Raw genomic sequence first — 13,641 nt, forward strand, 5'->3', positions numbered from 1 at the left:
TTAAATAAATTGTAAAATGTTGAGGCACTGATCCCTGTGGCACACCACTCATTATATCTTGCCAACCAGAAAATGACCCATTTATGCCTACCTTGTTTCCTGTTGGTGAGCTGATCTTCTGTCCATGCCAGTGTGTTATCCCCTACACCATGAGCTTTTATTTTCTGAAATAACTTTGTGGCATCTTATCAAATGCTTTCTGGAAATCTAAGTACAGTGTATCCACTGATTCCCTTTTATCTACAGCACTTGTGATGCTTTACCATGTTAAGCGAACTATATAAATGTACCTGATCTGGGCATCATCAGGAATCATTGCCTTTTCCTAATTGACAATTTTGCTGGACCTATTAGTCATACTACTTTGAGTGAAAGGACCAAAAGGTAACTTTGATGGTGTTTATATACTGTATAAAGAAGATTGATACCCTGAAAACGTTACCTACCTCATGCTTGTCTTTAATTATGTTTTTTGGGTCATGTTTAAGCTATTCACTTCTGGAGCAAGAGGTATAATTTATCTAAATTTGATCTTTCAACCAATTTGTGCCCCACCAATCCCCCTTAAATAAAGGGCTGTTGCCAGGGGATGGGAACATTGCAAAATGTTGCACCCTGTTCAAAAAAAATATATAAGGATAAACCCAGGAACCAAAGACTAGTCATTCAGAGAGGGTTGATAGGGTAATGTGGTTGATGTGGTGTATATGAACTTCTGAAAGGCATTTGATAAAGGGACACGCAATAGATTTACCAGTATAGTTGAAGCCCATGGAATCGAAGAAACAATGGCAGCATGGAAACTAAAAAGACTGAGTAACAGGAAACAGTGGTGGTGAATGGCTGTTTTTCGGATTGGAGGAAGGTATACAGTGAGTGTTCCCTAAAGGTCAGTATTAGAACACTACTTTTCTTGATTAAATATTAATGATGTGCACTTGTGCACAGGATGCAAAACATGGAAGTATTGCGAGGAACCCATTTTTGGAAAATTTGAAGGACATTGAATTTTGGACATTCTTCCTCTTAAGTTATTTTTAAAAGTTTGCGATATTAATTTGAGGCTGTGAATATGCCATTCTTTAAGAAACCACTGGTCAAGAAAGATATCCAGCGGGGAACACCTGGAAAGGGAAGAGAGAGTTCATATATCTAAGTTAACAAATAATTGCTGTTGCTAGGCTAAAGACTCTTGCTGATTAGTTAAAAGCACTTGGCCTAAGAGAAATATTCTTTGAACATCTTAGCTTTTAAGACACTCAGGCAGAGAGTCAGAGTGTGTGGCTTAGAAGCAAGCTGCAAGGAAAAGACAGTCTCTTTCCCTGTCTCTGCCCCACCTTTGTTATATACTGTCCAGAGTGTTAAACTTTCTTCAGAAACGTCGCATCATAATAATTCATCTGTTTTTTTGAAAGTCAGCAAAGTCATGATAAGTAAGAGTCATCAAGGACAGTTTCATCAAAAAATTTGTCTGAAGAAACTTCCAGATCTATTGTGACCAGAATTTTGTCAGATCAACAGCTTCGAGATTTCTTCGAATTTTGTCCTTTTAAAAGAAATATTCCTATACACCAGGCTCTGCATGGGACTGTGTTTGTTTTGTCCTGTTTTGTGTTTGTATGTGTGTGTGTATGGAGGTGTTGAATATCTTTTTTTTTGAAAAAAGGGAAAATCGTCACACTTCTAAACTACAACTTGTATGTTAGCCAGTTTATTCACTTGTTTTTAAAAATAAGTTTGTTTTATAATTAATTATTTGTGTGTTTACTGAAAGAAGTCTGGTTAGAGTCTTTTTATGCTGGGAATAACCGTATCAATGGGTAATAATTGGCCAGTTTTATAGGTGGATTGAACATTCAAACTATTGTTATGACCTGTGGAGAAGTGGCGCTAGAATTAACTGTGCATTCCTCCCATCACGGCCCATAACAGTATTGTGAACTGTGAGGAGGATAATGATACACTTCAGGAAGTTGGTGGAATGGGCAGACACGTATCTGATGAAATTTAGTGCAGAGGAGTGTGAAGTGATGCATTTTAGTAGGAAGAATGAGGAGAGGCAATACAAAATAAAGAATACAATTCTAAAAGGGGTGCAGGAGCACAGACACATGGGCATATATGCGCACAAACCCATTGGTGGAAGGGTCAAGAACCAGAGGACATAGATTTAAAGTGGTTGGTAAAAGTACCAAAAGGCTAGATGAGGAAATCCTTTTTTAATGCAATGAGTGGTTAGGATCTGAAATGCAACACCTGAGCGGGTGGCGGAGGCAGATTCAATTGTGGCTTTTGAGATGGAATTGGATATGCACATGAAGAGAAGAAATTGCAGGGCTATGAGGAAAGGGGTGAGGTTGGGGGTGGTGCTACTGGGACTATTACTCCTGCAGAGAGCTGGCATTGACTCAATGGGCCAAATGGCTTCCCCTGCTGTAATCATTCTATGAAATAGTTTTATTGTGTGGCACTCTTATTACAAGGTTATTCATTAGTACTTTGATTTACAGCTGGATTTATGTGCCATAATGAACCCTAAAATCTTGAACCCTTGAAACTTAAGTTTCTCTCAAATTTGAGGGTGCAAGTATAAACAAAAGTACAGAGCATGATATTGGCAGCACTGGTGAAAGTTTGATATTGAGCAAAAGAGAATAGAAGCTAAACTGTTGTGCGCTTGAAGTCTCAAGTTTGTGCCACAAAAGGTGTTGTGATGTTAAAATTCCATTTGGCGCTTTATGAAATTGAAGAGTCTCCAAACACTACACATAGTGAAATTTTTTGAAGTTCAGTGACTGTTATGTTTAATGGGACTGCAGCCCATTTATATTCCCAGCAGATACATTGGAGTTATCAGGTGTGTTGTCTTTTTTAATAAAAGTATTATTGTTTTCTGCCAGCCAAAATCTGTTCCAGAAATGATGGGAATAATAGTCTGATCATTTGGGAGCCAGCTTACCTATGCACATAAGGCCACAGTTTTCAAAACGCAACAAACTTGAAACAAGGCAAAATGCTTTTCTGAATGTTGGAAATCTTTGAAGCTTCATTAATTCACTACTTATGCAAGACTGTTTAACAAAGGTCTGACGAGTAGTGGTATATGTAGAATATTGGATATCTGCGAATGATTATTACTGCATTGAAATGGGTCTAATTTTACAATAGAAATATCTCATTGTGGGATTGGCTTTGTTTACTTAGGTTTTGGGCTGTGAAGATGCTGTTTGGCAGCCGTATTATTGTTTACGATTTCATCACTGCGTGCACATTGAGAAAATTAGGGGGGCACTTTTTTTATAAAACCCAATAAGCATTACTCTCTTTGTTTCTGACAGATCTAAGAAAGATAAAAGCAAAGCTGGGTCCAAGAGCGATGCAGCAGAAGCAGAATCTGAGGGTCTAACACTGCTTGTACCTGACATCCAGCAAACTGCAGAGATTGTCCAATTGGCAACCACCAGCCTGCGACAGGCAGCGCAAGGTATAGCTATTGACTTTAATGGTGTACGTTTAAGATGTAATGTTTGACAACATTTAGAAGAACTTGATTTGAACAACCTAGCTTTTAGTATTAAAAGCAAACCTTGCAGTATTAAATTTTTGTGGGAATATTATACCTGCCATATTTCAGAGTGCAGCTGATGACGGTGCTCACTGTAGAAATGCCAACTTGCACACCTGGGAAATGTGCATAGTGTGCATTCACTTTGATTTGCTGCTTAACCGTGAAACTGCTTACTATCTTCAGCAGAAACTTACGTTCTCTCTCTGTTCCCCCTCAAGCCATAAACTTGAGAACTCTCAAATCCAATGACTATCCAATCTCTGCTGGGAATTGAACCCTACAGACATTTACATGTAAAGAAACTGCTGTATAACTCTGTATTTTCTTTGCTTTTAACAGAATGCAACATTTTATAAGTTTCACCCTCCACACTTCTGCTCTGCAGAGCAATTTTTTTTTAAATAAGTAAAATTAGCCTTCTTAACTGCTGGTTTACCCTCTCATGCTTTCCATGTGGGTTTTGATTCCCCCTAACTAGAGTACAAATCAGTGAGTTAACTATCATCTAGTTAATGTGCAAGTCTTGATGGTGTTTCTACAACAACAACTTGTATTTTATATTCCATGCAAAATACCTCACTGCTGAGTCAGATCTGTCTTTCTGTGTGCATGCTGTCACAGAAATGGTACTGGGTGCTGGTGATCAGGAGCAGAAATTCCAAGGATACTGTGGCAAAATTGTCAAGCCTCTGTATCAACCGAGATCCCTGAACTCCGAACACAAGATCGAACTAAAGAAAAGGAAGAACTTGCATTTTTATGACAATAGGGACACATTTTGGCTCGGAGTGTTTCAGAATTGTACAGGCTATTTATATACATAGAACTGACAGCACAGAAACAGGCCCAACTGACCTATGCTGGTGTTTATGCTCCACGCGAGCCTCTTTCCACCCCTATTATTCCAACCCCCTCAGTATCTCCTTCCATTCCATGATCCCTCGTGTGCTTTTCTGGCTTCCCCTTATTTAAGCCACTGGGGAGGCCTCTTCAAAGATCTCAGTCCTGTATTGAATTTGCTTCAATATTTATTCCCATACCCTTTGTTTCAGAAAAGAAAATTGCAGAATCAACAAAGAAAGCTATGACGAGACCGAGGCCGTTACAAGTCACGCGCTCGCTAGAAGAAAAATATGTAGCTGCAATGAAAAAACTGCAATTCGGTAAGTTTCATTTAACACACAGCATGTAAAAGAATCTGAAACGGGATGCATAGAATTTCCTGTGTATTATGCTTTATTTAATTGAAGCTGTAATTGCGCCATCCCTCAATGGCTTGGTGAGCAAATATACAATTTCTGCCTCCTCCTCAGTTACTCGGTGACCAAATGTACTACATGATATTGATATTACAGCTGATGTCAGCATCCCTAGGCTAGGGAGGGAAAAGCATTGCCCAGGGTTCCATCTGTTGACGACTATCCAGCAGGTGTAAATTTTGGACAATGTTCGAACTTAGCTGTTAGAGCATCTACCTATATGAATGGCTTTTTGAGTGAGAACTTGAAGGGCTATTGAAAATTATGGAATTTTGCCTCAAGGTGGTTGTTGCCTTCAGGAGAGGGGGAAAAGGGAGACACTAAAGGTGTCTTCATCTTTTTTACTGTGAATAGGTTTCTCTAAATCTTACTTTTTGGGACATTGCATTTTAGATTTATTTTTTGAATTTATAATTGGTTACAAATTCAACATTTGGAAACATGGTCAAGCCAGTGAAACCTTCACTGCCTGACCTTGGAGCTGCCCCATCAACCATGTACATATTTGGCGATGTTTCCCTTAAGCTGTGTGACTGCACAGCAATCCGAAACATACCACACAGTGCAACAAATAGGCTGCAAGCAACAAAGAAAAGTTGGAGGGAACATGGCTATTCGCTATAAATGGTAATCATCTTTGCAGCTTATTCAGGGATTAGCCTGTGTTTGAAGGTGGTGTTTGTGTTTTTTTTAAGTACAGGAGGGGCATTTCAGCTTTCAGATGAATAAAAGCTAGTTATCTTTAGACCGTGTTTACACTGAGAAAATGTTTTACTTCGTGCATTTATAATTGTGCGATTTAATCAAAATAGGTAGAAAAGCTGGCTGTGTTTTGAAAAAATGCTTCTCCAGAGTAAGTGCCAGATAATCAAATAAATATTAAACATCTGAGCAATGAGAAAATAAAATTTAAAATGTTGAGAGTGGTTATAGAGCAGTGATTAATAGACTGCTCTTTAAAGCAGCTGACACAGTCTTTCTTCCCCTGCCACCAGAACATCGAAATAATTATTACTGTCCAAACCCTTATTGTACCCTGAGGAGTGTAGCACAGGCAATAAAAAGCCAGCAATATTTAGAACATCTTGGCTGAGTACACAGGATTCGCTGCCTTTTATTATGGTATGTTAAATGTTCATCCACTGATGTTCCCACTGTGTGCCTACCCATATTAGATCTGCAGTCAAAGGAAGTTTTTCTGCAGCAGATCAACCTTGTTGTATATGCAATCCTGAGCTCACTTGAAGAGGGTTTTAAAATGCACAGCCTAATATTTGCCAGTGCAGATCTGATACTATAAGCAGATTTGTGACAACATGCTCATTTCTGAAAATTGATTAGTCATACAAAAATAGTGTGCTTCATTTGTAAGAAGCAGCATTTTGGATTTTCATTTCCCCTCCCCCGCCCACCACCACCACCACCAGGAAAGACTTGTCCCCTCCATTATAACTTTATTTAGGAAGTTTGTTGTTTACAATGGGAAAGAGAGACTTGCATTTATATAGCACCTTTCACAACCTCAGGTTATCCCAAAGTGCTTTTCGCCCATTGAAGTACTTTTGAAGTGTAGTCACTGTTGTAATGTGGGAAACAAGTTAGGGCTACTTGATGCTACCGGCTTTTCTCTGAGATTGCCAAAATGAGATGGGTAGTATTTTTTCCTGGTTCTTAGACTTGCTGGTGACCTGTCTGAGCTGCATTCCTGGTTAGTTATTGCGTGATTGTGTTTTATTGTTCCCAGGGCTTTGCTAATAATGTTGTTTTAACAGGTTGTTAGGAAATGCATGAGAACAGCTTAGATTTGGAGCGTGTTAAGGTAGATATTGAGACGTTTACTTCCCTGGCTAGAGAATCGAGAACATGGGGCACAGTCTTAGGATAAGGGCTGATCACTTAGGATTGAGATGAGAAATTTCTTCATTCAAAGGGTTGTAAATCTTTGGACTTCTCTAACCCAGAGTATTGTGGATACACCATCATTGCATATATTTAAGGCTGAGGTAGACAGATTTTTGGTCTTTCTTGGAATCAAGCAATAGGAGGAGCAGACAGGAAAGTAAAGCTGAAGTCCAAGATCACCCATGATAGTACTGAATGTCAGACCAGGCTCGACAGGCCATATGGTCTGCTCTCGCACCTACTTCTTATGTTCTTAAATAGATTGACTCTTTATCATAGTTTTGCTTTTGTTTCGCCTGATCATCATTCAACACTCATGAGATTGGAATCCTGTGTTCAGGAGTTGTGGGTACAAATGCATTTAATCCTCTGTGCTCTAATGTTCTATGCCACATATATGTTGAATCTTTGTAACATCACCAGACTCATCCCTAGTTCTGATTAGCTGCTGCTGAATGACACATCCATGCTTTTGTTACCACGACCAGCAACTATTCCAATGCTCTCTTGTCATCTTGTCTCCCACCCTCCTTAAGCTTGAGGGCCTCAAACTCTGCATGAGGTAAGACATGAGCAGCAAAGTCTCATTCAGCAATCATCCCTGATCTCGCTGACCTACGTTGGCTCCAGATCCACCAACATCTTAGTTTTAGAAATAAACCAGTAATAATTCTCATCTTCATGTTCAAATCCCTCCGCAGCCTTGGTCCACCCTATCTCTGTAACCTTCTCCATCCTACAACCCTGCAGGAAATCTCTGTTCCTCCATCTCTGGTCACATGTGAATACTCCACTCCTTTGCTTAACATTGACAGCAGTTCTCTCAGGACCTAACATCTGTAATTCCCTCCTTAAACCTCTCCACTTCTCTCTCCAAAGTTAAGATGTTCCTTAAAACTAACCTAATAGCTCCTTGTTTGGCCCCCTATCAATTCTTGTCCGATTACACTCCTGTGAAGTGCTATAGGATATTTTACCATGTTAAGAGTGCTATATAAATGAAAATTGTTGGTGTTTTATCTGTACAGTGAGTTGGAATTTGGCTTGCCTTTCTCCAGCTGTAATCTCAAGTTGGGCAAAATATATAATGAAGGTTTCTTTCTTAACCCAGCAACTGGTTGGATGTAGTTCATTTTCATGTCCTTATGATTCAAATTGATAGAAATTATACCTTTTTGTACATGTTTAAGATTAGCCACACAGCCTATCTTTCCCATTGAATGAAATCAGTTATGAAAATTTCATAAAAGTATAATGAGAAAATTGGCATCCTGGAAAAAACCATTCACTAAAAACCGCTCTGTTCAGGCTTATTATTTTACATAATATGAGATGAGCACCCACACAATCTAACCCATAGTGTTTTAATTAACAAGTGCTTTGTGTGGGCATATGAAAGATGTGTCTAATAAGCATTTGGGTTTTCTCAACTTTCATAAATAAGCTTTATGCAATCATAACTTCATGAAAGTTCATCTGATCTGTGATTCAAATTGCATTAAAATAGGAATGTAGGAACACAGGAAATAAGAGTGGGAGTAGGCCATTCAGCCCCTCAAGCCTGCTCTACCAATCAGCAAGATCATGGCTGATCATCTTCCTCAATGCCATTTTCCCACACTATCCCCATATCCCCTGATGCCTTTCATATCTAGAAATCTCTGTCCTGAATATACTTAGTGAGTTAGCCTCCATAGCCCTCTGGAGTAGAGAATTCCAAAGGTTCATTGCCCTCTGAATGAGAAAATCTTCCTCATCTCAGTCCTAGGTGCCCTACCCTTCATTCAATACTGTGTCCCCTGGTTCTAGACTGCCCCCCCAGCCAGGGGAAACATCTTTCCTGCATCTAAGCGCTGGGAAATGGGAATAAAGCTTAAAATAAAGATAATGGGAGAAGTGGAATTTACAGTGCCTTTTTGCACCTGAGCCCTAAATATGTACCAAGTGATGATCCTTTTTACACCTGTTGGCTGTAATGTTCTAGGGAAAACAATTTGAAATGTTTTCAATCCAATTCTTAGAGGGTGTTGGACCTACAGCACAAAACTACCTAGAGTTGGTATGAAACTGAGCAACCTTGAGATGCCACAACTCGGGTTGGTATGCGAAGTGAACAAATTTCAACTGGTGTATTAGAGGCTGTTCTCATGCCTATCTTCTGGCAATATTGAGCATAGAACATTACAACTGTGTTTGTTGCTGTTAGTTTCTGAAAGTGCAAAATTTTTTCTCAATCAATTGAATATAAAATTCATCCAAAGTACATTGTTAAAATTTTGCAATTGTAAATAATTAGCGGGGAGATGGTGGTATAATGGTAATGTCACAGGACTAGTAATCCAGAGACCCAGGCTAATGCTCTGGGGACATGGGTTCAAATCCCAGCAGGGCAGCTGGTGGAATTTGAATTCAGCTAATAAATCTGAAATATAAAGCTCACCTTAATGATGAAACTATCATCGATTGTCGTAAAATTATTACTTAAATGGTGATAGATTAGGAAATGTTGATGTACAAAGGGACCTGGGTGTCCTTGTACTGCAGTCACTGAAAGCAAGCATGCAGGTGCAGCAAACAGTTAAGAAGGCAAATGGTGTATTGGCCTTCATTCCGAGAGGACTTGAATACAGGAGCAAGAATGTCTTACTGCAGCTGTACAGGGCCTTGGTGAGGCCACACTGGAGTATTGTGTACAGTTTTGGTCTCCTTACCTAAGAAAGGATATACTTGCCATAGAGGGAGTGCAGCGAAGGTTCACCAGACTGATTCCTGGGTTGGCAGGATTGTCGTATGAGGAGAGATTGGGCCGACTAGGCCTGTATTCACTGGAGTTTAGAAGAATATGGGGAGATCTCATTGAAACATATAAAATTCTGACAGACTGGAAGCAGGGATGGTGTTTCCTCTGGCTGGGAGCCTAGAACGCGGGGCCACAGTCTCAGGATATGGGGTAGGCCATTTAGAACTGAGATGAGGAGAAACTGCTTCACTCAGAGGGTGGTGAACCTGTGGAATTCTCTACCACAGAAGGCTGTGGAGGCCAAGTCACTGAATACATTTAACAAGGAAATAGATTTCTGGACTCTAAAGATAACAAGGGATTTGGGGAGAGCGCAGGAGGATGGAGTTGAGATAGAGGATCAGCTATGATCATAATGAATGGTGGAGCAGCCTCGAAGGGCCGAATGACCTACTGCTGCTCCTATTTTCTATGTTTCTAAAAACCTATCTGGTTCACTAATGTCCTTTAGGGAAGGAAACCTGCTATCCTTACCTGGTTTGGCCTACAAGTGACTACAGACCCACGGCAATGTGGTTGACTCTTAACTGTCCCCTGAAATGATCTAACAAGGTCAGTTCAAGGGCAATTAGGGGGTGAGCAAGAAGGTTGTGGGTTCATGTCCCACTCCCAGAAACCAAGAACTGTGAATGTACTCGAAAAGAGTTACATTCTGTGACTGTTGATAACTCGAAAGAGTTACCAGCGACGCCCACACCCCATGAAAGAAGAAAAAGTAGTAAATCATAAATCTAGGGATTTAATCAATGTTGTACATTGTATTTGAGCACTGGACTCCATTTGTGCTTTTGGATGGTACTAATTTTGAGTGAAGGAATAGTTTTCTAGAAGTGCCAGTGTTAAGTAGGCAATTGCCACTTGAATTGTGAACTGAAGCTATTCTGAATAAGATGATCGCAATGATACAATCAGATATGTATGCTGAATGAAAAAGATGGCAGGATTAGTAAATGGATTTCAAGACTTTTGCCTTCGTTGCATTAGGAAAATAATATGGAAGTATAGAAGAAACAGAAAATATATGACACAGAAGGAGGCCATTTGGCCTACTGTATCTGTGCCAGCCAAAAATAGGGCTATTCAGCCTCATCCCACTTTCCAGCTCTTGGTCCGTAGCCTTATAGGTTCCGGCACTTCAAGTGCATATCCAAGTGCATAACTATGTTGCGAGTATAAAACATCATCTCAAATTGTATATCTGTACTTAATAGTGTTTTTCTTTTTAGATACTGCTGAAATGGTCACAGAAGATGATGATGGAAAATTGGTCTTCAAAGTAAATTACCATTACATGTCTCAGGTGAAGAATGCTAGTGATGCTAACAGTGCTGCCAGAGCTAGACGCCTTGCCCAGGAAGCGGTCACACTCTCAACATCTCTGCCTCTTTCCTCTTCATCCAGTGTGTTTGTGCGCTGTGATGAGGAGAGATTGGATATCATGAAGGTAAATGCAAAATAGTGAAGCTAAAGTAGCTATCCTTTACGTGGGTAAATAGCCTAGGAATAAATCGCATAAGTTTTACTACAAATTTATTTGAAGTGTTAATTGTTCATTATAAACCATTCATGTATTTGAAAATAAAGAATGGTTGTGCTATCACAAGAGACTTTGAACAAAATGCCAAGCTTTTATGACAGAGAGAAAGCACATCTGCATCAATGACCCTAGGCCACACACTCTCATCTTTGTCACTAGCTGCAGATGAGCATTTGGTAGCTAGTCACCTGCCTGCTCTCTTGGCCAGAGCATTTGTGGCATGTGGTGACTTAGAACTAAGGCTTAAAAATGACTGACTTGCAATTTTTAAAAAAAAATCATTATTTCATATATGGTTGCAAGGCTTTTTTCACTTTCCATTCATTATTGAATTCCTAATGTGGACAAAAGCTAAAATGTTTTTGAGATAAATAAAACGTGAACTTCAAATTGTAATGGACTAAACTTTGCAGCCATCTGGTATTGGCACACATGAATCAGCACCATTTATATGAAAATCTACTGAATCTAATGTTATACCCAATTTTAATGAAGATTTGGACCCAAGCAATCCTTTTTCGATCTCCACTCCTATATGGAATCCAACTGCTTTTCACCATGTAAAAAGGTTTAGAATTAGACATGATGGAAGATTTAATTTTTAGAAATTCTTGCATTATTAGGTTTTTGATAGCAATTGGATATATTATGATCCGTTTATGGAGCTGTTATGAATCAGCTCTACATAACCATCTCCTTGCGTACATCAGCTTTCTTTTAAAATTTAAATAGTAAACTGCCACTGATTATGCCAGAATGATAGCATCTGTTTTTGATGATTCATTTCTCCTTCCTCCAGGTTCTAATCACAGGACCATCCGATACACCTTATGCAAATGGCTGTTTTGAATTTGATGTATATTTTCCCCAAGATTATCCAAACTCCCCTCCACTTGTAAACCTGGAAACCACGGGAGGGCACAGTGTACGATTTAACCCAAACCTTTACAATGATGGAAAGGTAAGGAAATAGATTGTAGCTTATTTGTGTTCAAGTAAAGATGGATTTGTTCGAAAATCCTGTAAAGGGATCTTCCACTTCATGCAGCAAAGATAAGCTTGTGGTAAAAGTGCACACAAATGATTTACTCTGTATAAGGTGACGCTGTGAAACCTACTTAAAGGTTGGGTTTTAGGGTGGAGAAAACACGTGAATTTCCAAGTAGCAAAATGATTTTTTTGACTAAACCTGCAAAGAGGAAAAGGAAGGCATCACTGAAGTCTATTTTCAGTTTCAGGCTTTTAGAAATATGTGAAAGGAGTGCATAAAATTATCTATTCTATGATTTGTATTCCAAATGTAGAAACTGATTATATTTTGTAGTGATAGGTTTTTGCCATTTTGGGTCAATTTTTACTGCTATCATTTGTCTCACTAATTCAAGTTAATTGTGACAGCAAGACAATGGGAAGAAGGATTCAGACCACTGAGAGGTAAATTTAGGGCTGATGACTGGATGTTCCTCATACACAAAGAATGGAATTTAATCCAGGCGAAAGGGTTCTCGCTCACCAGCTGGAGAGCCAGCAAGAGTCCTGTGTTGCCTCCTTTGGTGAAGGCCCACCGTTTTAAGTGTCAATCGGGCACTTAACCGGGCATCAGTTGGCTTTCCCTGGGATCAAGGAGCCTGTGGGGTGGGGGTGGATGGAAATCCTGCCCCTGCCGAGAGCTGCCAGCAAAATCAGAGGCTGGCAGATGTCTATTACAGGCAGCACCAGCAGGTGGCAGCTACCAGCAGTGCACCCACCAGAGGCCCATCATCAGCAAGGGACCCAGGCCACAGGTGACTGAGGGTGGAATGGGGGAACGTGTTGGGGTGGAGGGGGATTGGCACCAAGGACGGGGGTGGCTTTCAATGATGCCGGGTCCCTCAATCAGGTACTGCTTGACAATGAGGGAGCTCACAAGCATACCTGACAATTGAGTGGGGCAGAGGCAGGGTCCCCACCCAGCTCACTACCTCCAAACTCACTTCAGGGGAGGAGGACATTAAATTCCAACCAAAGAAATCAATGTTTAGAATGAACTTCTGGGAATGTAGAAGTGGTATAAACTTGAATGCATTTAAGGATCTGTTGGATGACATGATGGAGGAACTCCTATGTTCTTTGAGGTTGGATGAGCTACAGTGAACAAAGGAACAGGAATATGCTATTTGGCCCATCAAGCCTCTCAACTCTTTTTTTTAAATCTCAGCTCCCTGTCCATTCTCCATATATATTATATTTTTATTTCCCAATGGCTCTGAATTCTTTATCCTACCAGTGGGACTTATTCTTCATTATTTTAAACTGCTCTATTGTGACAGCCCTTAATCTTGCCTTCAAGGAATTAACCTAAGATTACCTCCTTTCATTGCTAAGATCAGTCATGTGGTCTTCTATATCGGCACTTATCTGTCAACTTCATTCTGTGTTGCTGATGCAAGATGACATTTAAGCTGTAGGATTTCTTTTTAAATCATTAAAAATAATTTGTAGATGTTTGTTGGATAATTCAGTGGCCAGTAACATACAGAATCCGTTGATGTGAAGTTCTGCAAAGTCCCACAGAATCCTTGAGCAATGTGTCAAA

The 13,641-nt window shown here is 39.8% G+C and overlaps 1 protein-coding gene across 4 annotated transcripts in view; it reads left to right on the plus strand.

Annotated features, from left to right (window-relative positions):
• The window catches only part of birc6 (baculoviral IAP repeat containing 6), a 242,055-nt gene that overhangs the window by 208,896 nt on the left and 19,518 nt on the right, over positions 1 to 13,641 (plus strand). For all 4 annotated transcript variants that reach the window (XM_078557316.1, XM_078557318.1, XM_078557319.1 and 1 more), the window contains 4 exons: positions 3,339 to 3,484; positions 4,621 to 4,731; positions 10,756 to 10,973; positions 11,866 to 12,027. In XM_078557316.1, the coding sequence (XP_078413442.1) occupies positions 3,339 to 3,484; positions 4,621 to 4,731; positions 10,756 to 10,973; positions 11,866 to 12,027 (637 nt within the window). The remainder of the gene's footprint in view (positions 1 to 3,338; positions 3,485 to 4,620; positions 4,732 to 10,755; positions 10,974 to 11,865; positions 12,028 to 13,641) is intronic.

The sequence above is a fragment of the Cetorhinus maximus genome, chromosome 14, assembly GCF_964194155.1.
Source record: "Cetorhinus maximus chromosome 14, sCetMax3.hap1.1, whole genome shotgun sequence".
NCBI classification, from domain to species: domain Eukaryota; kingdom Metazoa; phylum Chordata; class Chondrichthyes; order Lamniformes; family Cetorhinidae; genus Cetorhinus; species Cetorhinus maximus.